This window comes from Nelumbo lutea, chromosome 4 (genome assembly GCF_056320005.1).
Source record: "Nelumbo lutea isolate HS-2025 chromosome 4, American lotus-T2T, whole genome shotgun sequence".
Taxonomy (NCBI): domain Eukaryota; kingdom Viridiplantae; phylum Streptophyta; class Magnoliopsida; order Proteales; family Nelumbonaceae; genus Nelumbo; species Nelumbo lutea.
The window spans coordinates 46,931,542-46,959,527 of NC_142687.1; the positions used below are offsets into that span (position 1 = coordinate 46,931,542).

At 40.0% G+C, this 27,986-nt stretch overlaps 1 protein-coding gene across 2 annotated transcripts; it reads right to left on the reverse strand.

The window, feature by feature from the left end:
• Positions 1-560: 560 nt before the first annotated feature.
• DJ1D (Class I glutamine amidotransferase-like superfamily protein) lies at positions 561-27,986 on the reverse strand. Of its 2 annotated transcripts, XM_088985740.1 has the most exons (6): positions 27,755-27,986; positions 27,447-27,621; positions 27,166-27,282; positions 26,233-26,676; positions 2,071-2,433; positions 561-860 (listed from the first exon to the last, which is right to left on the reverse strand). In XM_088985740.1, the coding sequence occupies exons 1-6, from the start codon at positions 27,841-27,843 to the stop codon at positions 672-674; spliced, it is 1,377 nt and encodes a 458-aa protein (XP_088841866.1). In that variant the 5' UTR covers positions 27,844-27,986; the 3' UTR covers positions 561-671. The 2 variants fall into 2 exon arrangements, with proteins under 2 accessions (XP_088841866.1, XP_088841864.1); XM_088985738.1 differs by lacking the exon at positions 27,755-27,986 and having other exon boundaries at positions 27,447-27,715.

A 27,986-nucleotide genomic window follows, 5' to 3' on the forward strand; every position in this document is an offset into this window, starting at 1 on the left:
TACCTTAGGGCCAACTCGAACAATTGAGACAAGTTGCTCTACTATTTCATCAATACAAAAGTATTAGTCCAGGTATGATAAACTCCTCAAATTTATCAAATGGTTATTCAGACATACCATAACATACATGAAAACAAAATTTAATTTTATTCAACAATAAACATCAAATAACATCAATTTAATTGGAGTTGGGGGCACATACTCTCTAACATCTTGTTTTTATGAATTAATTAATTCTATTCTTATTAATGATAAAAAGGGTGACATGTAATCCTCACAAGATCACTAGAAACCCAAAACAAAACACCATAAGAGCAATGTCAGGAAATCTGGCGCAGTGTTTTTGGTCTTTTTGGTGCTTTTACTTCTTAGAATAGTATTTTGAAAATCAAAAGTATCCAAACACCTATGATACTTTTTGTACAACTTTTACTTTATAAAACACGAAATTACTTCACACGGTGTAGCCAAATAGTTGTGAATCATGCATCCAGTGGTGCGCATCATAATTACCCCAAATGTTATAACCTAGATTTCTCGACTAGAATAAGAACACGGCATAGTAAACGTATGCAAAGTTTTACTCATTTGGACACATGTAGAACGTAAAGAACAAATCCACAATTTTACAGATACATGGGAATAACGTTATTTAAACTCATGCACTCACATTAGAATGATACTCGAATATCAAGCAATGCCATCAACTGGGAGATAAACTCAGGATGCCCAGGCCAAGCTGCTCCAGTCACCAAATTTCCATCGGTGAAGCATCGGTCTATTGGATTGGGCTCTAACCATGTTGCCCCCGCCAAAACCACATTGAGTTTCACAGCAGGATATGCAGTGCACTTTTTACCCTGCAACAAAGAGACAAATAATCATAGCAACATAATCTGAGAAAACTAGTAATTACACAACTAAAAACTTTTGACCATATGAAATATACTTCATGATATTTAATTAAAATCTACAGAGAATATACTAAACGCCATGCTTCATCGTGACACCATTGATAATGTCTAGGATTTATTTTTCTTGGTCGATTAGACCATCACAGAAATCCAATGTGTATAATCTATAGGACCCTATTGATATTTTATGCGGATAGATTGATTGATTGATTGCCTCTAGGAAAGGAAAGAAATAAGTTAATCAATCTCTTAACCCTCCCCCAAAGAAAAAACAGAAAAATAAAAAACAAAAGAGAAGAAAGGATCTGAATCTTCAAAGCTATGGTGTTTTATTCCAGAAATAAGAAGAGCCAAAATGGAAACAGAACTTCAATCAGATTTCAAAGTTTTCACCTAAATTTGGTCAATGGCTGTGGCTTCAAGCCAGGTTTAATCCTGCTTATCGAAATCAAAACCCTCCATTAACTTACCACTGTGGTATGGAATATAATAAATAATAACCACAACCTAAAAGAGAGTTACAAGTATAAAGCTTTACGTATGACAAGAAATGTATCACAAAAAAGCATGAAGAAAACACAGCAGATGATATTAAGTTAATGGACATATCTGAAAGAACAAATTCAAACCAAGATGGATGTAAGCTACACCACAAATAGCATGTGGATTCAAAAGAAATGGATGCCAAAATGTTTCAATCATGAAAATACTCTCAGCTGTCTAGTGCAAGCATCAGTGCACCTTGACAATCATGATTGCGGAACCCACAATGTCTGAACATCTTAACTTCCTTATAAGGTCAAGGATTTCCAATGACAATTGTTTTCTTGTATCACTTTTGAATGCATCTTCAACCACACATCTGGACCATTATGAGTAGGATCTACCTGAACTGACAAATGATTTACTCCCAAGTAAATGGGAAACTTGAGGCGTTGACTAGAATGAAGAGGCACTAACAGTACATACACATAAAATATGTGGACGTATGACACCAGATGGTTAGAACCACAGAGGACTTTGATCCCAATTACTTTCTGTCATAGGTCTGCCACCCTTGTCTAGAACTTGGTAACTTACCATAATCTATATTTAACTAGAAACTTCTATAGGAGCATGGAAACAATAAGTTATACATCAAGGCAGGCTAAAGTACCTTCAGAACATTCGCAGCAGACAGAATCTGTTGCCCATGGCAAATGGATGCAATTGGCTTTCCCAACTCCATGAAAATTTTCACAATAGACAGTACATCCTCATCTAATGCCAAGTACTCTGGAGCTCGTCCTCCAGGAATCACAAGTGCATCATAACTCAATACATCCAAACCTTTAAAGGTTGCTGTCAGAGTGAAATCATGGCCTGGCTTTTCACTGTAACTCTGGTCACCTTCAAAATCATGAATGGCTGTTGGGCAGATATCACCTGCCTTCTTTTCGGGGCAGACAGCGTCAACATGGCAACCAAGACCTTGAAGAGACTGAAATGGAACCATAACCTCATAATCTTCCATATAGTCCTGCATAACCGAACAGAAATAAACATTTTATATATATCAAATCGTGGAAATAAGTTTAGTAATATGAGCTTGATATAGCTAAATAAATAATAATCTACTAAGTTGATTGACAGCCACCTTGATTATACCTAAGGCTTGTTTTCTCAAAAATAAAATTTCAGTTTCAATCGTGGCCCAAATCAATAAAGGTCAACCCAGTTAACCAAATGGCTTTCTTTGTACATTTTCAAAGCATGATTAATACAGCATCTACTAAAACAAATGAAGATTCATGGAACTACCTGGAATTCACGAAAAACGACCACTAAATAGAATACCAGCATTCATAGTTGTCATGGCATCTAGGTGATTCTAGGAGACAATGAAGCTTAGGTGATAAGAATTTCATAAAATACAACAAAATCTAAGTTTTTCCCAGTTCCCTAGTTTTAGATATCATTCAGCATGCATATTAATTAAAAAATTGCAATTCTCTTTATCATAGTTGTCAAGGCGACACCTAGGTGGGCGCCTAGGCGACAAGGTGCCCTTTGAGGCTCGCCTCGCCCAATCACCTAACAGTTTTCTACTTCCTACTATAAAATACTTTTTTATTCATTCTTTTTTTGAGGTTATAATTATAAAATAGACATTATTAAACTAAAATAATCATTTTGTGTGTTTATATACTAATTTCTTTTTATTATTTTCTTATTTATTAGGGTTTAATCAACACAAATATTGCTAAATGCTGTATTGAACCCTCAAAGACTTAAAAACCAGAACCAATAAGGAAGAACTAAAAATTTTATCTAATCAGAGCATATTTTCCTCTTCCATATATTCTTTTTCTACTTCTTCTTCTTCTACTGCTACTACTACTACTACTACCACCACCACCAATACTTTTTATTTTCTTCTTTTCCTATAACAAAAATAAGTCCCTATATTTTTTGAATTTAATTTTTCTTCTTCTTTTTCTTCTCATGAATAAGTTGATTTTCTCTACTTTAATATGAAATTTATACTTTTCTTATGAAAACCATGAATAATTATTAAAGAATATGGTTATGGTACCTAGGGAACTACCCTAGGATCTATTTTTTAACATAAAAAAATCCATTGCCTAGGCGACGCCTAGGTGCCCACCTAGGCGACTAGGTGCCCCCAGTCGCCTAGCCTTAGCACCTTGAAAACTATGCTCTTTATTAATAACATTAAAATTCCCATCAAAACATGGCAAACCATCATATCCAGGACAATAGTACAAATATATTAATATCAATATTTTTAAAATCAAATAGCTGATAAAAAAATCATATCAAATTAGCAACTAAAGAAGGTTATAATTTTATATGATAAAATTTAAGATAGAAAGTAAAAGAGATAAAGAAAAATGGTGAAGCCGCAGTTTTATTTAATACAAGGGGGAGAGAGAGAGAGAGAGAGAGAGAGAGAGAGAATAGAAAAAAAAAACAAAAAATATAGACCATTTTATACTTCAATTGTTTTTTTTTTCTTTTCTCAAAACCATTGAATCTTTTAAAATTGAATATATATATAAGAATGTATTGAGTTATCAACACACATATTAGTCAGATTTAGCAACATGAAGGACATTATATTAAGGCACCCAGCCAAGGGCACCTAGTTGCCTAGGCAATATAATGACAGCCATCCCTGCATTTCTATCTCAGTTGCTTAGAGAAAAATGAGATCAACTGCTAAATAAACTAGAGGGTGCCATTCCCAATGCCAAAAATCAAACAGCTTTAGCAGACATATAACTTATATGTCCTTTCTATTGACAGTCTTAGTTATCTTTTAACTTTATTCTTATTTTCTGTTTTATTCATTAGTCATGGTGGCAGGGGTATTTCTTTTCTGTTTCAGTCTAGAGTTTTTATATAATGGGATAAGTATATATGTGAATGAAGGGATGGATGCCCAAGTCAGTTCAGTTTTTCTCTAAATTTTCTCATCTTTTATGTACTATCTTTTTTGATTAATAGCTATAATTTTATTCTATTTTTTATTTTTGCAGATTCTTGAGTATATTTTAAAGAAGATTAAGTTGTTCTTGAATTATAAAAACGAGATGGTATAGGAGCAAGAAGGAGAAGACTTTGATAATGATGATGATGATGATCACGATGATGATTGTTGGAAAACGTTGGGTTACTGGTTCAGATCTGAAAATAGAATTGTATATATTCCTAGGATTGTGGAAGGATTGATTTAGAAAGTTTTTTCTTTCTATTTTTTATTCTTTCTATTTTCTTTTCTTTCTATTTTTCTTTCTTTCTATTTATTGCAGCAGCTTACTGTATTAATATGCCCATTGGCAATAGAATGAAACATATCAGTATTCTACCATTCCAAAACATGGTATTAGAGCTCTAGGTTTGTCAACCTTGAGATTTTTTCGGCCTTCATTGCCAGTTTTTTGTGTTTTTATCTTCTGGCCTTCAGTGTTGATCTATAACCAAAAGTGTTCCTTTATTCTCCTTTCCTGCTGGCCTTATTTTTCCTCCATTAACAATGTCCGACATGACTGCAACAAGTGCTCCCGTCCAAACCGATGAAGGAGCAACAAATTCTCATCCTCACACTGGCGATTTGCAGAATATTCAGGCAACATATAGATTGAATGGACAGAATTACTTGAAGTGGTCACAACTAGTGCGTACCTATTTGAAGGGAAAAGGACAGAATTACTTGAAGTGGTCACAACTAGTGCGTACCTATTTGAAGGGAAAAGGAAAAATTAGTCACCTCCTTGGAACAGGACCAAGGTTGGGCGAGCGAAATTTTGATGCTTGGGACGAAGAGGACTCCATGATTATGTCATGGTTGTGGAGTTCAATGACACCCGAGATCAGTGATACTTGTATGTTTCTTTCCTCTGCAAAGGCTATTTGGAATGCTGTCCGACAAACCTATTCCAAAGCCCATGACGCTGCTCGTGTCTATGAGGTCAAAGTGAAGACTGTGGCGGCCAAACAAGGGAGCAGGAGTGTTATAGAGTATGCAAATCTGCAGCAAAATTTATGGCATGAGCTTGATCATTATCGAGTTCTCGAGACGCAGATGTTGTGATCTTGAAGAATTTTATTGAAAGAGATAGGGTGTATGATTTTTTGGTCGGACTGAATGCTGAATTTGATCAGGTCCGAATACAAATTCTTGGCAAAGAAGAAGTGCCTCCATTGAATGAAGTCATAGCCCTTGTCAGAGCTGAGGAAAGCCGCCGTGGAATCATGCTTGAGCCTAAAGATCCCGAAGGCTCAACCATGGTGGCAAGTGGAGAAAGTTACAGTGGTTCAAAGGGTGAGAACAATCACAACTTGGCTCGTGACACAACCACCCGTGACTCTAACAATAACCTCTGGTGCACCTATTGCAAGAAGCCCAGACACACGAAAGATCGATGCTGGAAACTTCATGGAAAACCTCCCACATCCAGCAAGGAATGGGGAAATCGAGGAGTTTCAAAAGGAATTCAACAGGCCCATAATGTCTCCACAACCCCGCAGCAAGAACACTCAAGTCAGGGACCATTTAGTGATGAAGAAATTGAAAGGCCAAGGTGCTTCCTGAAATCCTTGAAAATTTTTCCATGGATTCTTGATTCTGGAGCTACTGACCACATGACACCCTCTTCACTACATTTTCTCACCTATACACCCTGTCCTAGTAATAGAAAAATTTATGTTGCTGATGGTTCTTTCACCACAGTGGCAGGAATTGGAAATATTCAAATTTCTCCATCCCTATTACTTAAAAATGTGCTTCATGTTCCTAAGTTACCTACTAGCCTTATCTCTATACATAAACTCACCCAGGATGTGAACTGCAATGTTGTGTTCTTCCCTTCTTACTGTGTATTTTAGGACCAAGTTTCAGGGAAGAAGATTGGACTTGCTAAGGAAAGAGATGGACTCTACCACCTTGAAGCAACCAGCAAATCATCTCACACTGTTATGCATGTCACACACGAGTCATTCTTATCTACCTCCAATAAAAATTTAATTTGGCGTCATCATTTCCGTTTTGGTCATCCTTCATTTCTTATTTTAAAAACAATGTTTCCTTCCTTGTTTAAAGGAATTGATGTTGAAACCTTTCATTGTGATGTTTGTGAACTTGCTAAGCACAAAAGGGTTTCTTTCCCAATCAGCAATAAAAGATCTTCAACTCCTTTTTATTTGATTCATTCGGATATATGTTGCCCTTCTCAAATTCCCAGCATTACTAGTTCCAGATGGTTCGTCACCTTTATTGATGATTGCATTAGGGTCACATGGATTTTTCTTCTTAAGTCTAAATCTGATGTGGGTACGATTCTTCCCAACTTTCATAACATGGTTCAAACTCAGTTTGGTGTGAGAATTAAAAGGTTTCGATCTGATAATGCTACAGATTATTTTAATCAGAATTTGTCCCCATTTTTTCAGAAAGAAGGCATTGTGCATGAATCCTCCTGTGTTAACACTCCCCAACAGAATGGGGTAGCTGAGAGAAAAAATGGCCATCTTTTGCAAACCACCCGAGCCTTTCTCTTTCAAAATCAGGTGCCAAAACAATATTGGGGGGAAGCTGTCCTTACTGCTGCCTACACCATAAATAGACTACCATCTAAAGTTCTTGACAACCGAAGCCCAATACAAGTCCTTTCTCAATTATACCCTGATTTTTGAGCCTCAAATAATCTCACACCAAGAATTTTTGGTTGTATTGCCTTTGTTCATGTCCATAATAAGGGAAAATTAGACCCACGAGCAATCAAGTGTCTTCTTGGGCTATTCCCCAACTCAGAAAGGTTATAAATGTTATCATCCAGCCACCAGAAAGTTCTACACCTCCATCGATGTCACATTTGAGGAAGGAAAATCTTTTTTCCACTCAACCTTATCTTCAGGGGGAACCCTCATTAATGGAAGATAAGGCCTCGGATCTACTCTCCCTAGATGTTTTACCCTCCTCACAGACATTCAATCGTCAAGAATCACATCCCTCTGAGTCGCATTCCTTTGAGCCCCACATTCCCGAGTCTCAACAAGAGTCGAACAACTTGACCATTGAACCAAATTTGGACATTGTTAACCCCACGAATGATGTGCATGATAATGTGAGATATATGCAGGTTTACTCTAGGAGGAAAAATCCAGATCCTCAACCTATACAAGTCCAAGATTCAACTCCTAACCCTAGAACTGAGGGATGCTTAGATCCTAAACCTACACCTTCACAGTCTGAGTATGAGTATGACCTACCTATTGCACTGAGAAAAAGAACCAGAGAATGTACCAAACGCCCATTGTACCCTTTAGCCAAATATGTATCATTCCAAAGATTCTCTAAATCCCATAAAAGTTTTCTAGCCAGCCTTAACACCATTCCAATTCCTAATACTCTAGCCGAGGCACTTTCTAATTAGGAGTGGAGAAAAGCCATGAGAGTGGAAATGGAGTCATTAGAAAAAAACAACACATGGGAAGTTGCGGACCTACCAAGAAACAAGAAGACGGTAGGTTGTAAATGGGTGTTCACAATTAAGTACAAATCTGATGGGTCATTAGAAAGGTACAAAGCACGTCTGGTAGCCAAGGGATATACACAAACTTATGGGGTAGATTATCAGAAGACTTTTGCCCAGTAGCTAAAATGAATACAATAAGGGTGTTACTGTCGTTGGCTGCTAACTATAATTGGGATTTGCAGCAGTTTGATGTAAAAAATGCATTTCTCCATGGTGATCTAGAAGAGGAGATATACATGGACATTCCACCAGGTTTTGGAGAAGGCATTAAAGGGAACAAAGTTTGTCGGTTAAAGAAAGCACTATACGGTCTCAAACAATCTCCGAGAGCATGGTTTGGAAGGTTTACGAAGGTAATGCTGAGTACAGGTTACAAGCGAAGTCAAGGTGACCACACATTGTTTATCAAACACAACCTCATGGGGAATTACTGCACTATTAGTCTATGTGGATGATATAATCGTTACTGGGAATGATAAAAAGGAGAAGCATTGAAAAACTGCCTTGCCAGAGAATTTGAGATAAAAGACTTGGGGAGACTAAAGTATTTTCTCGAAATTGAAGTTGTACATTCTAAACAAGGCATCTTTATCTCTAAACAAAAGTATGTTGTTGATCTTTTGAGAAAAATAGGAAATATGGCATGTAAACCAGCTTCCACGCCTATAGATTCCAATCATAAACTTGGAGAAGCCCACGAGAATGCAAGTGTAGACAAGGAGATGTTCTAAAGACTAGTTGGAAAACTCATTTATCTTGCACATATACAACCGGATATTGCATATGCTATAAGTGTAATAAGTTAGTTTATGAATAATCCTAAAGAAGTTCATCTGTAGGCTGCTCATCGAATTATGCACTATTTGAAAGCCAATCCAGGAAAAGGAATTTTATTCAGAAGAAATGGAGGACCGACTCTTGAAGCATATACAAATGTCGATTATGCAGGATCTCCAATAGATAGACGGTCCACTTCTGTTTACTGTACCTTCTTAGGAGGAAACTTAGTCACTTGGAGGAGTAAGAAGCAAAATGTAGTGGCTCGGTCAAGTGCAGAGGCAGAATTCAGGGCTATGGCACAAGGAGCGTGTGAATTACTCTGGTTGAAGATAATTTTAGAAGACCTGAAGATTCCACGAGAAGAGCCTATGAAACTATATTGTGACAACAAGTCAGCCATCAATATTGCTCACAATCCTGTTCAACATGACAGGACGAAGCACATCGAAATTGACCGACACTTTATAAAAGAGAAACTGAACAGTAAGTTGATTTGCACTCCCTATGTGTCTACAAAAGGACAACTGGCCGATGTACTTACTAAAGGGCTCAATAGTACAAACTTTTGGAGAATTATAGCCAAGTTGGGAATGGAGGACATCTATTCACCAGCTTGAGGGGGAGTGTTGGAAAACATGGGGTTATTGGTTCAGATCTGAAAATAGAATTGTATATATTCCTAGGATTGTGGAGGGATTGATTTAGAAAGTTTTTTCTTTCTATTTCTTTCTTTCTATTTTTGTACTTTCTATTTTCTCTTCTTTCTATTTTCTTTTCTTTCTATTTTTCTTTCTTTCTATTTATTGCAGCAGCTTACTGTATAAATATGCCCATTGGCAATAGAATGAAACATATCAGTATTCTACCATTCCAAAACAATGATGATAGTATTGGTAATGATGTTGTTAATAGTGACTAAATCTGAAGTTTATTATTGTCAGATCAGAACTGTAGCTTCTTTTGGTGTCTGTTCTTCCTTCTGCTACCAATATAGTATTGTTCTTGGTCAGCTTTCATTTAGTTTTTTTTTTTTTGGTATGTTTGATCTCTGTTAAGACTTGTGAAGCACGACATCGGCCCACTGAGACTCCCAACGGCTAGAACCAGCCCAAGCTTGAGAATTATGTAAGAAGACCACGTCAGTAGTCTGTTATAACAATCCATGTGTGGTGTGCGCTAATGATTATAAATACCGGTATTACAGAAGGAAAGTGTGCATCATTTTTCCTGAGAATTATCTCTTCTTCTCTTCTGTAAGAGGTAGAGCTATCCTTGAAGCAGTTCCTGAGGTGGGCAGTAACCCACCAATTGGTATCAGAGCCAGAAATTGCTGACCACCCGCTCGACTGCCATGGAGGAATGAGTGGATAAACTGGAAACCAATATATGGAAAATAGCCGGGGATATGAAGGAGATGAGGGAAGCCATAACGGCGATATCCTCCCAACCCTTTGCAATTGGAGGCCGCAACAGCGAAGGCAAGAGTTCTAGTCAAGCGAGCTTGAGAAGGAACAAAGGGCTATTGGGGTGACCAATGAATATTGATTTTCCCCTTTTCACATGTGACGATCCTATCTCCTGGATATTGAGAGCCGAACGATATTTTGAATACAATGAGATACCCGAGCATCAATGGGTAGCAATGGCCTCTATCCATATGGAAGGAGAAGCCATACTGTGGTACCAATGGTACCATCGTTCTCACCCCCAATAGACTTGGCCATATTTAACCGAGGCTTTATGCCAGAGGTTTGGGCCCTCAAGCTACGAAAATTTTGATGAAACTATCTCTAAACTTAGGCAGCTCAGCTCTATGTGTGATTATCATCAAGAGTTCGAGCGCTTGGCAGCCAAGGTTTATGGATGGCCTGAAAATGCTCTAGTCAGAAGTTTTGTAGGGGGCCTGTGTAGGACATTAAGATAGAGGTTAAGGCCCTTCACCCCGCTACTGTCGATGCCGCCGCAGGGCTGGCTAGACTTCATGAAGAGCGCTTAAATTGGCTCAAGAAGATAAACAAAAATCCTGACCCACTTTTAAAGACTCCACCCAGCCGCCCGAATCCGAGGAACCCAAAACCCTTTGGTCCAACTATTCCCATGTAGCTGATGGGAACCGACTCAAACAATGTTTTAAAAGCGCAAGGACCAAGTTGTGCCTGAGGCGCAAGGCCAGGTGCGTACCTTTTTAAGCAAGGCGCAAAACTACAAAAAAAAGATAAAAAATTCTAAAAATATTAAACATAATGTTAATGAAAAATATAAACTTAAATTTTAAAAACCTATTATCTAAAATTAAAATACATAAACATAACATGTAAAGCGTATTCAAATAAAAATTTAAAAATAAAAGCAAACATATAAAGCATTTTCAAGCATGTAAAACCCACAATCTCTTTTTTTCCTTAATTACATTGCTTCAAGTAGCTGATGTGATGTAAAACATATCACATTCTTGATTCTATAAGTCGCCTTTGTACCACGCCCCTCGAGGCAAGCCCGAACACATTTATGTTAGGGTTTAAAATTCTTATTTCTCACAAAAAATAATGATTTTATAACTTTCATTGCCTTTTAAAAAGATATTTTAATGCAATGAATGAATGAACAACATTAGAAAATAGGGGGTTCTCAGAGCTTCGATGACTCAAAAAAAAAAAAAGCAAAAAGCGCAAAATTTTAAAAAGGTGCACGCTTGGGCCGAGGTGCAAGGCACATTAGGCGCATGCCTAGGCGCCTAGGGCCTAGGCGAGGCACTGGGCTCAGATGTGATGAGGTGTGTCGAGCCATAGATCTCATGGTTCAAGGGCACTGGTTCAGCGTTGAATTACATCCACTAAACTTTAGAGGGGCCAATGTGGTCCTTGGTGTCCAATGGTTATGCCAACTGGGGCAGGTGGTATTTACTATGGAATTTACTGTTAACGGGAAATAGTGTACCCTTAAGGGTTTGGAACCTAACCAAACCAGGGCGGCTGATTATAACTCTATGGCCAAACAGTGCCAGCTTTTGGAACACCCTCTTGTAATGATGTTGGGCCCTAACCTCAGTGGACCGGCGCTAACAACTAAAGCGGCCTTACAACCCTCACCGGACCAAGAACAGGCCCTGAAGCAACTTTTGGAGGTCTATGAAGATGTGTTTTCCGACCCGGTGAGCCTTCCACCCCCTAGAGCCTAGGATCACCAAATTCCCAATCAACCTAGAGAAGGGCCTGCCAATTGCGCCCCTACAAATATCCAAATTGTCAGAAGGTGGAAATAGAGAAAATAGTGAATGAACTTCTACAACGAGGGCTGATTCAACCCAGTTCGAGCCATACTCATCCCCAGCTCTCCTTGTCAAGAAGAAAGATGGGACATAGAGGTTTTGTGTGGATTATCGTGCCCTGGACCAGATCACCGTCAAGGATCAGTTTCTGATTCCTATTATAGGTGAGTTACTTGATGAGCTCAAGATGGCTATTGTATTTGTTGACAGTTGTTTGTGTATTCAGGTTTAGTACCACAAGGGTACTATTGTAATTCCTGTTCTGTTTATATTGTTCGATTGGACTAGTATAAATAATAATTTCTTTCATTCGCCCCTTAAGTTCTGGAGGGCTTTCAGTCACTTGACTCACCTCTCTTCTCTCTTCTCCTCTCCTCTCCTCTCTTCTCTTGCTCTTGCTCAACATGGTAATAGAGCAAGTTGTCCAGGCCTGAAGGGTGGTGTCAAGCAAACTGTTGTTGCATCCAGTGTTGTCTCCAATCGAACTCCTAATCTGGTGAAATCAGTTCGACCCAGATGTTATAGAGTCTTCATCTTCCAGCCCAGAAGTTGCACCCCTTGTCTGCTAGACTGTAGAGAGACTATTGTTTGAGGTTTGTAGAGGGTGTTCTGTCTTCAAAAAGGCTATCATCTGAAACTAAAAGAAGTACTGGTCATCTTCTGTTCGGCTGCCTATTGTTTGAGGTTCGTAGAAGGAATTTTGGTTTACAGGAGACTATCATCTGAAACTAAAAGAGGTACTATCATCCTTGTCTGTTCGGCTGCCTATTGTTTGATGAACTGTTCGGCTGCCCTACTGTTGTCTGTTCGGCTGTCTATTGTTTGATGAACCGTTCAGCTGCCCTACTGTTAAGTGACTGTATTCCATTACACAGTAACTATATTCAACCTTTTTTTTATTTATATTGTGGACTGTTGATTGTCTGTTCAGCCGACTGATTGTCTGCTCAATATTAATCTTATTGATTGACTGTTCGGCTACCCTGTTGATCTCCTCGACTGGTTAGCTATCAGGCCTACTAATTAGGTCATTCAGACCTGTTCTTGTACTGCAACAGCAGTGTTCAGACTTGTTTCAGTGAAACCATAGGTCAGAAGGACCTGTTTCAGTACTGCAACAACAGTGTTCAATTTTTTGTTTGTTCTCAGTGAAACTATAGGTCAGAAGGACCTGTTCTTGTACTGCAACAACAGTGTTCTTTTTTTTTTTTTTTTGCTCTCAGTGAAACCTGAGGTCAGAAGGACCTATTTCTGCAATAGCCTTATACGACTATACTTTTTTTGGTTGTTGTTTCATTTTTTATTCTAATATCATGGGCAGTGAAGATTCAGCCACATCTGAAGTTTCCTCAATGCTGAATGGAATGAGTGGGGGTGACCTATCATTTCCTATGGCTGTTGTCCCTCTTGATGGTTTAAATTACCTGGAGTGGTCAAGAGGGATCAAATTATACATCACTGCAAGGGGGAAGATAGGTTATATTAATGGGAAGATAAAAGAACCATCCTCTAGGAGCGTTGAATATGATAGATGGAATCAGGAATACAGTATTGTTATGTCTTGGTTCTTGGTTTCCGTGCAACCTCAAATAAGGAAGAATTTCATGTGGGCTGAAACTACAAATGAAATCTGGGAACAAGCAAAGTCTACATATTCAGAATTGTGACACTATGCCAAAATTTATCAACTGCAGGCAGCATCTTCTACTTGTAGACAGGGAGAGAGGTATTTATCGGTTTATTACTCTGACTTAACATCTATCTGGAAGGAGTTGGATCACTACCAGAGTGTGGATTGGAAGTGTGATGAGGATGCTAAGAAGTACAAGCAGCTTGTCTCCCAACAAAGGGTGTTCGCATTCTTATATGGTCTGAATCCTATGTATGAATCTATCAGGGTTCAGATTCTCAGCTCTAAGGATCTCCCATATGTTCAGGAAGTCTATGCTCTTGTACAGTCTGAAGAAAGCAGGAGAAATTTGATGAACAACCCTGGTGGGGATGCTGTTGTGTTGGTTGCAAAAGGGGGTGTCTCTACTAGTGTGGGATCTTCTTCCCAGAAAGGAGATCTCCAGAAAAAAACAGATGACAAGGAAAAATTGTGGTGCACTCATTGCCAGAAACCCCGACACACCAAAGACACCTGTTGGGATCTTCATGGGAAACCAAAATGGGCTCAAGATCTGCCTAAGAAGCAAGGTTCAGAGGTGAATAAGAAGTACGGACATCAAAGTACAAAGAAACATCACATGGCCAACATGGCTACTCGGGAGAATCAGCCCCCCATTTCTACTGTGACTCAGACACATCTCACTAGACCTGACCCGAGGGAGGACATTATGAATTCCTTCCGTGACCATTTAGAGCTCTATGGTAGAGCAATTCGTCAGATGGATGCTCCTCCCTCAACCTCATTTGCATCTATGTCAGGTAACCCTGCCACTGCTTTCCATGTTGCTTCTCACACTCTTGATTCTCCATGGATCATTGATTCTAGAGCATCAAAACATATGATTGGTACGTCCTCTTACTTTCAAACCTATCACCCTCTGGAAGAGACAAGGTGAGACTAGCCGATGGATCATACTCTTCCATAACTGGTCAAGGAACTCTCTCTCTTCCTCTTGGTCTTACCCTTTCTGATGTCCTTCATGTTCCAAAATTTCCCATTAATTTGTTTTCTGTTAGTAGTGTCCTTGAATTGCTCAGTGACTTTTTTCCCTTCTCATTGTGTGATTCAGGATCTGGCCTCGGGGAGGACGATTGGTAGGGGTCGTATGGCTGATGGACTTTACATGCTGGAGAATAAGGCTGGTCTTCATATTATAGAGTCTATGAGTCAGTCTATGAGTCAGTCCTGTAAGAAAAAGGTCTATTTATGGCATTGTCGTCTTGGTCATTTGTCTTTTGAGTCTTTGAAAGTTGTATTCCCATAACTGTTTAAGTCCATGTTTGTTTCTGATTTTTCTTGTCAAATGTGCCAGTTAAGTAAGCATTGTAGAACTCATTTTCTTCAAAGAAATAGTAAATCTGAATCTCCATTTCACATTGTTCATTCTGATGTATGGGACCCTGTTACTTTACCATCTAAGAGTGGCTGCAAGTATTTCATTACCCTCATTGATGATTATTCTAGATATACTTGGATATACCCGATGCGAACCGGGGAAGAAGTACCAAAAATCATTCAAGATTTCCAGCGGATGATCTTCACTCAATTTCAAACTAAAATCCAAATTTTTCAATCAGACAAAGCAAAAGAATTTTTTTATAGTGAGATCACGGAGTTTTTTGCTTCGCATGGTTCCCTTCACCGTAGCTCATGTGCCCGCACACCACAACAAAATGGTGTGGCCGAACGGAAGAACCGACATCTCCTTGAAGTGGCTCGGGGTTTACTTCTTCATATGAATGTTCCCAAACGGTTTTGGCTTGAAGTTGTTCTTTGTTCCACTTACCTTACAAACCGTATGCCCTCTCGTTGGTTAGAGTACAAAGCCCCACATCAACTTCTCTTTCCTAAGGCTCCTCTTCTTTCTATTCCTCCTCGTGTCTTTGGTTGCCGGTGTTTTGTCCAAAATCTGTCTCACTTGTGGGAAATTGGATTCTCGTGCTATCCCTTGTATATTTCTTGATTACTCCTTCACTCAAAAGGGACACTTGATCCTGTTTCTCGTAAATTCTATGTCTCCATGGATGTTTCTTTCTTTGAAGATGAGCCTTTCTATCATGTTTCTCCTCAGGGGGTGTAGGCATGAGGAGAAACTGGTTCAGCTTCCCTCTCTCCCTAACCCTCCGCCTTTTCGTGTTTTTTTTCGTCGTCGCAAAGGCCAACCAAATTCAAGAGCTGTAGAGAATCCGGAAGTTGTTCCTCCAGTGCCACCAGACTCCTCAGGGGAGGATCATACTCACTCAGGTATTTTGGCTCCCAATGATGTCCTTGAATCTATTGAAAATGATTCCTCTACTGCTAATGATCTTGACCGCCCTATTGCTCACAGGAAGGGTGTTAGATTGTGCACCACTAAACATCCCATTTCCAACTTTGTCTCCTATGAGAACATTACACCCTCATTCCATGCTTTCCTTACCTCTATTGACAGTGTCCCTATCCCTAAGAATGTGGCAGAAGCTCTTTCAGTTCCTGAGTGGACAAATGCCATGAGGGAAGAAATTAATGCCCTTCACAAAAATGGCACATGGGAACTTGTCGATCTTCCTAAGGGAAAGGTTTCAGTTGGATGTAAATGGGTGTTCACAATCAAGCATAAGGCTGATGGAACAGTGGAAAGGTATAAAGCTCGCTTAGTGGCAAAGGGATTTACTCAAGTGTATGGAGTTGATTATGCAGAAACTTTTGCCCCCGTTGCCAAGATGAATTCCATTAGAGTCCTTTTCTCTCTTGCGGCTAATCTAGATTGGGTTTTACACCAGCTTGACATCAAGAATGCATTCTTGAATGGTGACCTTGAAGAGGAAGTGTACATGATTCAACCTCCTAGTTTTCTAGCTCAAGGCAATGAATAGAAAGTGTGCAAGTTGAAGAAGTCCCTATACGGGATGAAACAATCACCAAGAGCTTGGTTCAGCAGATTCCATGTGGCAGTTCAGCAGAAAGGATACAGGCAATGTCAATCAGATCACACACTGTTTGTGAAAAGAGAAGATAAAATTGCTGCTCTAATTGTATATGTGGATGACATAATTGTTACTGGTGACTGGGAGGATGAAATTCAGAGATTGAAATTTTTTCTTGCCACTAAGTTTGAAGTGAAAGATCTAGGACCTGCCAGATATTTCCTTGGAATTGAAGTCGCCCGATCAAAGAAGGGTATCTTCATTTCTCAAAGAAAATATGTCCTAGATTTACTTCAGGACACTAGGAAGATGGGGGTGAAGCCAGTTGACTCTCCCATTCACCCCAACCATAAATTAGGTGACAACTGTGGTGAACTTCTCAAGGATGTGAAACAGTTTCAGAGGCTTGTAGGGAGATTGTTATACCTTTCTATGACTCGCCCAGACATTGCATATGTTGTTGGTGTCCTTAGTCAGTTCATGCATGCTCCTAGGTCTTCCCATCTTGAAGCAGCAGAGAGAATCCTCCGATATCTAAAGAAGTATCCGGGTAGTGGTTTGTTATTTCAAAAAAACGGACATTTGAAAGTTTAAGTTTATACAAATGCAGATTGGGCTGGATCCCAAAGTGACAGAAAGTCTACCAGTGGCTACTGCACCTTTATAGGAGGGAACATTGTTACATGGAGGAGTAAAAAGCAAAATGTGGTCGCTAAATCCAGTGCTGAAGCTGAATATCGTGCTATGGCCCACGGGGTTACTAAAGGCATGTGGATAAAGAATTTGTTGGGGGAGTTGGGTTTCCCAGTGGCCAAAACTATAACTCTATTTTGTGATAACAAAGCATTGCTGCCAATCCGGTGCTACATGATAGAACAAAGCACATCGAAGTTGATAAGCATTTTATCAGAGAGAAAGTTATCACAGGCGAAGTGTGTACCCCCTATGTCACTTCTGAGAACCAGCTTGCAGACATCTTTACAAAGGGTTTAAACCTTTCCAGACATCATGATCTTTTGTGTTAAGTTGGGCATGATTGATATCTATGCTCCAACTTGAGGGGCAGTGTTGACAGTTGTTTGTGTATTCAGGTTTAGTACCACAAGGGTACTATTGTAATTTCTCTTCTGTTTATATTGTTCGACTGGACTAGTATAAATAATAATTTCTTTCATTCGCCCCCTAAGTTCTGGAGGGCTTTCAGTCACTCGACTCACCTCTCCTCTCTTCTCCTCTCCTCTCTTCTCTTGCTCTTGCTCAATAGTATTCTCAAAACTGGACTTTAGGTCGAGCCACCATCAGATTAGGGTCCACCCAGCTGACATTCATAAAGCAGCCTTCCGGACCCACAACAGGCATTATGAGTTTTTGGTCATGCCCTTCGGGCTGACCAATTCCCCATCCACATTTAAGTCAGTTCCACCCATTTTTGTGCCAGTTTGCATTGGTTTTCTTTGATGATATCTTGATATATAGTTCTGATTGGACCAGCCACCTTGAGCACTTAGACATCACTTTGGGCCTTCTAAGGAAGCATCAGTTATTTGCCAAGTCCTCAAAATGCATATTCGGCCAGAATCAGGTGCAGTACCTTGGTCATATAGTGTCTCAAGGAGCAGTCACAGCAGACCCAGATAAGGTGACCAGCATGGTAAATTGGCCCAGACCCTCATCAGTCTGCAGCCTTAGGGGATTCCTTGGATTGACAGGTTACTATTGGCGCTTCATTCGCAATTATGGGCTCCTAGCTAGCCCACTTACACAGCTGTTAAAAAAGAATGCATACACTTGGGATGATCAAGCTGGCGCTACCTTCGAGGCACTTAAGAAGGCAGTATCGATGCCCCCCACTCTTGCCCTCCCCGATTTCTCTGAAGAATTTATCGTCGAGTGCGATGCAAGTGGTTCTGGAATTGGGGCTGTGCTAATGCAACAAGGAAGCCCATAGCCTTTTTCGGTAAGGCATTATCAGGCCCGGCATTATCCAAATCCACCTATGAAAAGGAGCTTATGGCCATGGTTCTTTCTGTTCACAAATGGAGCAGCAGATTCACACGCCAGAACAACAGAAGTGGTTATATAAGTTGTTAGGCTTCAATTACAAGCTGGAATACAAACCTGGGCCATCCAATAAGGCTGCCGATACCCTGTTTAGGGCCCATGAATTGAACTCCATAGGCATTTCCAGGCCCATTTACCCTCTCTTGGAACAATTGAAGGCTGCAGCCCAACAAGACCCTCACCTACAGCAGATTCAGACCCAGTGGGCTTCAGATCCTCTTAAGGTTACCAGTTATACAGCCATCGATTCAGAGCTCTTCTATAAGAGCAAAATGGTGCTACCTGCCCAATCTCCTCTGTAACAGGACCTCATACGACTTTTCCATGAGTTTGTCACCAAATACCCCACTTGCCAGCATAAGAAGTATGAAACTCAAGCTCCAGCCAACCTTCTCCAGCCATTGCCTATACCAGATCAGGTATGGGATGATATAACTATGGATTTCATAACCAGCCTACCCCCATCATTTGGAAAGACAGTAATTCTAGTAGTGGTAGACCAGCTTTCCAAATATAGCCACTTTTCGACATTGGCACATCCCTATACAGCAGCCCAGGTTGCCAAGGTGTTTGTCCAAGACGTAACCAAGCTCCATGGCACACCGGGGTCTATTACTACTGACAGGGATCCCGCCTTTATGAGCAGATTCTGGTCTGAATATTTTAGGGTTCAGGGATCTCTCCTACACCACAGCACCAGCTACCATACCCGAACCAATGGACAGTCAAAAGTGGTAAATCGGTGTTTGGAGACTTATTTGAGGTATTTCACAGGAGAAAAGCCAAAGCAGTGGGTCAAGTGGCTATCGTGGGCTGAGTATTGGTACAACACCACTTACCATAGCTCCACCGGAATGACTCCTTTCAAGGCCCTATATGGAAGGGAGCCGCCAACCTTACTACCCTATGAGAAGGGGTCCACTCAGGTAGCCAAAGTAGAGGACCAATTACTAGCTAGGGATGCGACCATTCAATCCCTCAAGCACCACTTGAAAAGAGCAAGGCAGACTATGAAGACCTAATATGACAAAAAACATCGTGACATCTCTTATCAGGTGGGGCACCTAGTGTACCTCAAGCTACAGCCCTACAGACAGACATCAGTAGGCCGCAGAATTTGGCATAAGTTTTCACCTCGATTCTTTGGGCCCTTTCGCATCTTAGAAAGGATTGGAGAAGTTGCTTATCGCCTTGACCTCCCAGCCGCTGCAAGGCTTCATCCTGTATTCCATGTCTCCTTGTTGAAGAAACATCTGGGAAACGGAGCTATCTCTCAGCCTTCAATACCCACCTTCACTGATGAAAGGGAACTGATAGTTCAGCCTCTCAAGATCTTAGAATTCCGTTGGTTTAAGAATAGAAAAAAGATAGTCCAAGAAGCTCTGGTAGTTTGGGACCAACTCCCTACAGAAGATGCCACCTTGGAAAAATTTGAAAGCCTCAAGCAGCAGTTTCCTCACTCCAACCTTGAGGACAAGGTTGATCTCCAGGGGGGAGGAATTGTTAAGACTCGTGAAGCACGGCATCAGCCCACCGAGACTCCAACGGCTTGAACCAGCTCAGCTCGAGCAGCAGTTGAGAAAGCTCCCCCTAATGGCAAGCCTGGACCACCTATCATATTTGTTTATGTAAGAAGGCCACGTCAGTGATCTGTTATAACAACCCATGTGCAACGTGCGCTAATGATTATAAATACTGGTACTACAGAAGGAAAGTGTGTATCATTTTTCCTGAGAATTATCTCTTCTCTTCTATAGGAGGCAGAGCTGCCCTTGAAGCAGTTCCTGAGGTGGGCAGTAACCCACCAATCTCCCACTTGTTGGTCCCATTAGTTTGATCTGTCTATTCTAAATCTCTACCTCCTCTTGGGGTCCCTGTTATCAAATATGATATCTTGCTATAGATGGTACATTGTGCTTTTACTATAAATAGTAATCACTGGAATTACTATAAATAGTAAGTTCATAAATGCTACAAGTAGGGATTCTTTTGTCATTCTTAAATTGCATGATTTTTATGAGATTTTTGGAGAAATTTTTTTATGCCTAGGATCGTGCCCTAGAGATTTTTCTTACAAATTCCATGAAAAATCAGAATATGTTTTTGTCTTGATTGTGATTACTGAAGATTGTTTTCTAGGTAGCAATTTGGCATTGTTTAGCCGTTTGCATATTTTTACGAAGGCAAGAAGTGACAAAGAAAAATTATGTGTATGGAGCAAGTGCCAATCCCTTCTCACTCTTTGTTTTAGCATCAACTTACAAAGGCTATCCCCGCAATGTTTTGGGGAATAACTCCCCATTGAAGAACCAGTTTCCTTTTGTGTATGCTCTCTCTGACCGGAAAAATGAGCCTATATCATCCTTCCTTGTTCCTTTAGACTCGAGTTCTAGTTTTGGGTGGAATTTGGGCCTGAGAAGGGATTTGATCTATGACTACTATAAGAAGCCTAAACACACAAGAGATACTTGCTGGAAGCTTCACCCACATCTTGTGCCGACTAGACTGAAAAATAAGAAGGGAAATGCACAAATGGCAGTTACTGGTGACATTCCGGTCCCTCCTACTACAACTGCTCTGGAGTCTGTTGTAGCTACTGCAGTAAGGGCCGAACTTGAGAGGTGTGGGCAACTTTTGAACCAACGGGATCTAGCCAGTTCCAGTTCAGTAGCAAGCGGACAACAAGGTACAGGTGGCACTAGTGGAGTCCACTCTACTACCTTTGCTCACACAGGTAGTTCACACGTCACTGCAAATTATGTTTCTACTTTAGGTAAAGAGGGACCTCCTTGGATTATAGATTCTAGAGCCTCAGAGCACATGATCCATAGCTCTACTATTTTTTCTTCTTACCAATTTTGTTTTGGGAGAGATAGGGTCTCCATAGCTGATGGATCCCATGTTCCTATTGCTAGGAAAGGATCTGTCAAGATTAGTGATTCTACTTCTTTACCCTCAGTCCTTCATGTTCCTAGATTGAGCACTAACTTGTTATCTGTTAGTAGTTTGATTAAGAACCTGAATTGCTCAGTAATTTTTTCTCTTGGTCCTTGTATTTTGCAGGATCTTAATTCAAAGATGACGATTGGGAGTGGTCGTGAAGTGAATGGGATCTACCTCCTGGATGTTCTTCCTCCTCATCAGAGTCATCATGTCAGCAAGGATAGTGAGTTAGGGTCTGTGGGTCAAATTATGCTTTGGCATAATCGTTTGGGCCATTTACCTTTTTCTTCTTTGAGTCTTTTGTTTCCAAAACTTTTTGAGTCTGTTAGTTTGTCAAGTCTGGAGTGTGAAAGTTGTCAACTTGGAAAGCATTGTAGACATTCATTTAAACCTAGTAATAAAAGGTGCTCTTTTTCTCTTATTTGTGAATGATTTTTCACGATACTCTTGGATTTACCTGATGAGATCCCACGATGAAGTACCATCCTTGGTGAGGCAATTTAATCAGATGGTGCTAACACAGTTTGGAACAAGAATAAAGGTATCCAGATCAGACAATGCTAGGGAATATTTTGAAAAACACCTTGCTTCATATCTGTTAGAATATGGTGTTGTCCATCAGAGCAGTTGTCCCTACAGTCCACAGCAGAATGGTGTTGCGGAAAGGAAGAACAGACACATTGTTGAGATTGCAATAAGCATGATGAGCACATCTACAGTAACAGTTCGGTTTTGGGGTGATGCAGTTCTCACAGCAGTATATCTGATTAATAGGGTGCCCTCTCGTATACTTGGATTCAACACCCCATTCAGTCTCCTTTTTCCTGAGGAAGAGATGTTTCATATTCCTCTAAGGGTGTTTGGGTGTGTCTGCCTTACACATGTCCTTGGTCCTCACCGCTCAAAGCTTGATCCCAAGGCAAAGAAGTGTCTTCCTTGGATATGCAGAAAATCAGAAAGGGTATTGCTGCTATGATCCAGTCTCTGGGAGTCGGTATTTTACCATGGATGTCACTTTTTTTGAATCCACATACTTCTTTTCAAATAATCCTTCTCAGGGGAAGTGTTTTGAGGAAGTGAGTCAGCAGTCTATTCCTCTCCCAATTCCAATTCCTGTGTCTATTCCTGTGCTTGACCATCCTATGTCACCTACCTTATCACCTCCTTTGCGTCCTACTTCTCAACATGACATGACAGAGACTTCACAAGGAGGTTGATTTCACTGCAGTAGAACTCACATCACTTCCTATCGATTCCTTGAAGACTCCAGATTCAGATGACATGGATTCAGGTATTCCTCTTGGTCCCGCTACTATTTCAGTTCCCATTGATTCTACTAACCCTATTACAGATAACCTTGATCTTCCTATTGCTCTCAGAAAAGGGAAGAGAAAGTGTATTGCTCATTGTATTTCACAGTACTTATCCTACAGTGGACTTTCTCCTTCCTACCGTGCTTTTCTTTCCTCTCTTGACTCAGTGTCTACACCCAAGGGTGTTAGTGAGGCTCTCTCCAAACCTAAGTGGAAGACAGCTATGCAGGAAGAGATGGCAGCTTTGATTAAGAACCAAACATGGGACATTGTGGATCTACCAGAAGGCAAGGAGACAGTTTGATGCAGATGGGTTTACATAGTAAAATATAAGGCGGATGGAAGTATAGAAAGGTACAAGGCAAGACTTGTTGCAAAAGGGTACACACAGACCTATGGTGTTGATTACTTAGAGACCTTTGCACCAGTTGCAAAGATGACCTCTGTTCAGATACTTCTTTCTCTTGTTGCCTCATACTCTTGGCCCTTGTTTCAACTTGATGTGAAGAATGCTTTCCTAAATGGGGATTTGCAAGAGGAAGTGTATATGAATCTTCCTGCTGGCTTTTACAGTGATACTGAAAAGGGAAATGTATGCAGGCTTAAGAAGTCACTTTATGGCTTGAGACAATCTCCCAGAGCATGGTTTGACAGATTCTGAAAGGCCTTAATTGCTTTTGGATACACTCGGACTCAATCCGATCATACCTTGTTTGTGAAGTGCAAGGATCTTTGGTGTTAGTCCTAATTGTTTATGTGGATGATATTGTTGCCACGGGGAATGACCTAAGTGAGATTGATTGTCTGAAAAGAAATCTACATAAAGAATTTGAAATTAAGTATCTTGGAGAACTAAGATACTTCCTAGGCATTGAAGTTGCAAGATCAAAACATGGAATTTTTATCTCTCAAAGGAAGTATGTCTTAGATCTTCTTCAAGAGACAGGGAAGCTTGGAACGAAGGCAATCAATACCCCTATTGATCAGAACCATAGAATCAATGCATCAGAAGGTGAACCAGTAAAGGACTTTGGGAGATATCAGAGACTTGTGGGTCGGCTACCATACTTGTGTATGACAAGACCAGACATTTCCTATGCAGTAAGTGTAGTAAGTCAATACATGCATGCTCCACGAGTCCAGCATTGTCAGGCAGTTGACAGGATTCTTGCTTATTTGAAGGGACACCCGGGCAAAGGCATATTGTTTACTGATCATGGGCAATTGAAACTAGAGGCTTATACAGATGCAGATTGGGCAAGATGCCTTGATGATAGGAGATCAACTTCAGGAGTGTGCAGCCTTGTTGGGGGTAACCTTGTCTCGTGGAAGAGTAAGAAACAAACAGTGGTGGCAAGATCAAGTGTTGAAGCTGAATACAGGGCCATGGCACATAGAGTTTCAGAACTTCTCTGAATCTGTTCCCTATTAGAATAAATTGGTGTACAGGCAGAAGAACCTATGATGTTATACTGTGATAACCAGGCAGCAATCAACATTGCCCATAACCCAGTCCAACATGACCGAACTAAGCACATTGAAGTGGATAGACATTTTATCAGAGAGAGTAACTTCTGGAGAAGTTTGTCTTCTATACATTGCTTCTGATCTACAGCTCGCAGATGTTCTCACAAAAGGTGTTGTAAAGAACAAGCTGGAGCATGATCTACGCAAGTTGGGAATGTGTGACATTTACTCCCAACTTGAGGGGGAGTGTTGAGTTGGGTCTAGTTGTTTTTTATTCTTATTTTAAGCTATTTAGTTAGGAAGTTGTTGGGCTTTAGGCCCATTAATTTATGTTTTTAAGTTGTGACTGTTCAGCTACATTAGTAGCCACCCTACTAAGGGCATCCTTGTAATATCTCATCCTTTAAGTTAAGTATAAATATAATGAGGGGTTGGCGGCTAGGGTCAATTCAAGAATCCTGGTTGACTTCCTACTCTTTTCTCCCTCTCTTTTCTTCTCTACTACTGAAATCTTTATCTTCCTCCCCTTTTCCTTTCACAAGAAATTCAACTAAATCTACAATCAGTGATTTCTACTTGTATATATTGTTAGGGTAGAGCAGAGTGGGGACTTCATTCCCTATCCCCGTCCTTGTCCTTGATCAAGTATCAAAATGATTCCCCACCCTTGCCCCCAAGACCCCAACCCCACCAAAGAAGCTCCATCCTCAAGTCGTTTGGGTCAGGGAGGCTAGGTAACCAGCGGGGATGGAGAAAATTGCCATCCCTAGCTAGAAGAGCTAGAGGTAGACTAAAAGGGACATGAATAGAAGTAGTAAGAAATGATTTAAGCACTAATAATTTAATAATGGATATGGCTTTAAATAGTATGGATTGGCGAAATAGGATTCATGTAGCAGACCCCGTATAGTTGGGATAAGGCATGGATGATGATGATGACTAATAGCTAAAGTAAGTTATACAATAAGATTAGTTGCAAGTTGGAAATCAAAAAACATTGGAACTTGTAGATGCATAGTGCACCATAGTCAGGGGTTTTTTCCTTCATGTCCCATTTTGAATTTTTCAATTTGCTATTTATTAAAGAAACAGATTTTCTGGGACAGGCTTCTACAACCATGGCTTGTTTCTCTCATTTATGTTTTTATTTTAACCTTGTTTGTGGTAATACAGACACACAATACAAGACTCTCATAGACTATATACTTCCTATTAGAACTCCTCTTATAATAGAATTTATCTTTTCATTTGTTGCTATACTTAACAATAACAGATGCCCATATCAACTAAAGAGTAAAGAACCTCTAGCCAAAAAGCACTATTAACCAGATGAGAAGGAAAAAAAGCAGTTTTTGAATCTAGAATTTTTCTTTTTCTTAGAAGGTAACTGAGAATACTAAAATTAATGAAAAAAGGATTTACACAATGATATACAGAAATTACAATGTGGCCCAACCCTGGAAGGGGGTAGGGATAGACAGGCATGTATGATACTATGATTGAAATTAGTGTATTAAATTTGCCCCGATTTCAACAATTTAGGTAATTATGGCACAAATTGTCTTCCAATGCAAAGGCATATTATGAAGCATGGTATCTCTATTGTTTTCCTTTTGAATATTTAGTCATTTACTTATTGATTTATGCATTATTGAAGTACCAGGTAATAAGTTCCAAGTAGGAATCCAGTAAAGGCCATTGCCCATGGTTTTTTACCATTACACCAAGGAATGGCTCCTAGTTACAATCTAGTATCCAAATGATAAATCACAGGTTCAGCAACAGATGTTAAGACCATGAGCTCATGATTCCAAAGTCTTCCAGATTTGGTACCTCAAGCTTCAAATGTAATATAATTAGAAACTTACCCCACAAAGAAACAGTATCCGTTTAGCTGCTGAACCAGTTATTGTGCCTCCTAGTGCCTTCACAAAATGCTGGATAAACTCAGGATGCCCCGTGTATGTTGTTCCTGTTATGAGGTTACCATCGACAACACATGCTGCCATGGTCTGAGGTTCTACCCAATGAGAACCAGCAGCAACCAGTGCAGACTTCACAGGAGGATATGCTGTGACCTTCCGGCCTTTCACCAAGCCTGCAGCTGCCAAGATCAATTGTCCATGGCAAATGGAAGCAATTGGCTTTCCACAGTCAGAGAAATGACTCACTAAATTCAGAACAGCTTCATCCATTGCAAGATATTCTGGAGCCCGTCCCCCTGGGATAAGCAACCCATCGTACTCGTTTACTTGAATCTCATCAAACGATGCATTAAGTGTGAAATTGTGACCTCGTGACTCGGAATAGGTCTGCCACAGTAATATAGAATGAAAATATAGCATAAATTGAAACAGTGACAAGAAGCAAATACAAGTAAAAACACATCCACCCCATTTGCACTGGACTGGACGGATACATTTATGCTAAGAAACTACAACTCTACAAGGTGAGCATTTGGTGTGCATAAAAAAGTCCAATTCATGGAAGATAATCCCAATGCCTTTAAGATGAACCACCATCATGGAACTTAAATGGAATGTCTCTACACAACAGGTAGCATGGTTGCTATAATCCTATCCATAGGCTTTATACAGACCATTCGTTTTGCATACAATGCAATGTTTACAAGTTACTATCCACCATACTGTCTTCCATACAATTTACCATCTTCTGAGAATTTTCTTCTTCCAAATGACCATTTAACATAAACCCATCCAAGTTCATACAAAATGGGTATCTAAATAATCTAAAAACAATAAATAAATAAATAGAGCGGAAATTGAATAATTCGAGAATACCTGATGGCCAGAACTCTGATGAACAGCAGTACGGCATATATCACCAGCTTTCTTTCCAGGGCAAACAGTATCAACAGATATACCATATGCCTGCAATGCTTGAAATGGAACCATCACCTAGAAAAGAAGCAACAAATTAAATTATGAGATTGAAGATCCAAAATCGGAGAACAAACAGGAAAAAAAAGAGAGAGAGAGAGAGAGAGAGAGAGAGAGAGAGAGAGAATCTAATGATGTATCTCGGAAATCCAATTCTGAATATTCTCTTTCTACTTATTAACCTCGTAATCTTCCATATAATCGCCACCGATTATCAGAACTTTCTTCTGAGACATTGCGTTCGCCATTTTTCTTTCAGAGAGAGAGAGAGAGAGAGAGAGAGAGAGAGAAGAAGTGAGCAGGTGGACTGGCGGAGTGGAGTAGACTCTAGAGAGATTTATGAACAGAAATAGGGTCCTGAAAATTTTAAAAAGAATTATCTATGAGAAAATATGATAAAGTACGTCAGAAGACTACAAATATAATTTGCAGAACAATGTAACAATCATTTGATGGACCCAATTTATGTATCATCTATCGATTTCGCTACCTAGAGTTGTATCGTGTCCTATCATATATTTTCAAAATATGCATAAGCTGGAAGCGTTGATAAGAGAGTTGACACTCGCTCCCCCACATGGCCACATCCTAGCGTGCATTGGGAGAAGATGTTTCCACGTGGCGACATCATGCTTCAGTTCAAAAACCTCTCCTAGTATTTTTTACAATCATAAAAACCTTCCTCATAATTTCACTTTAAGAATTTTTAAGCAATTCGACCT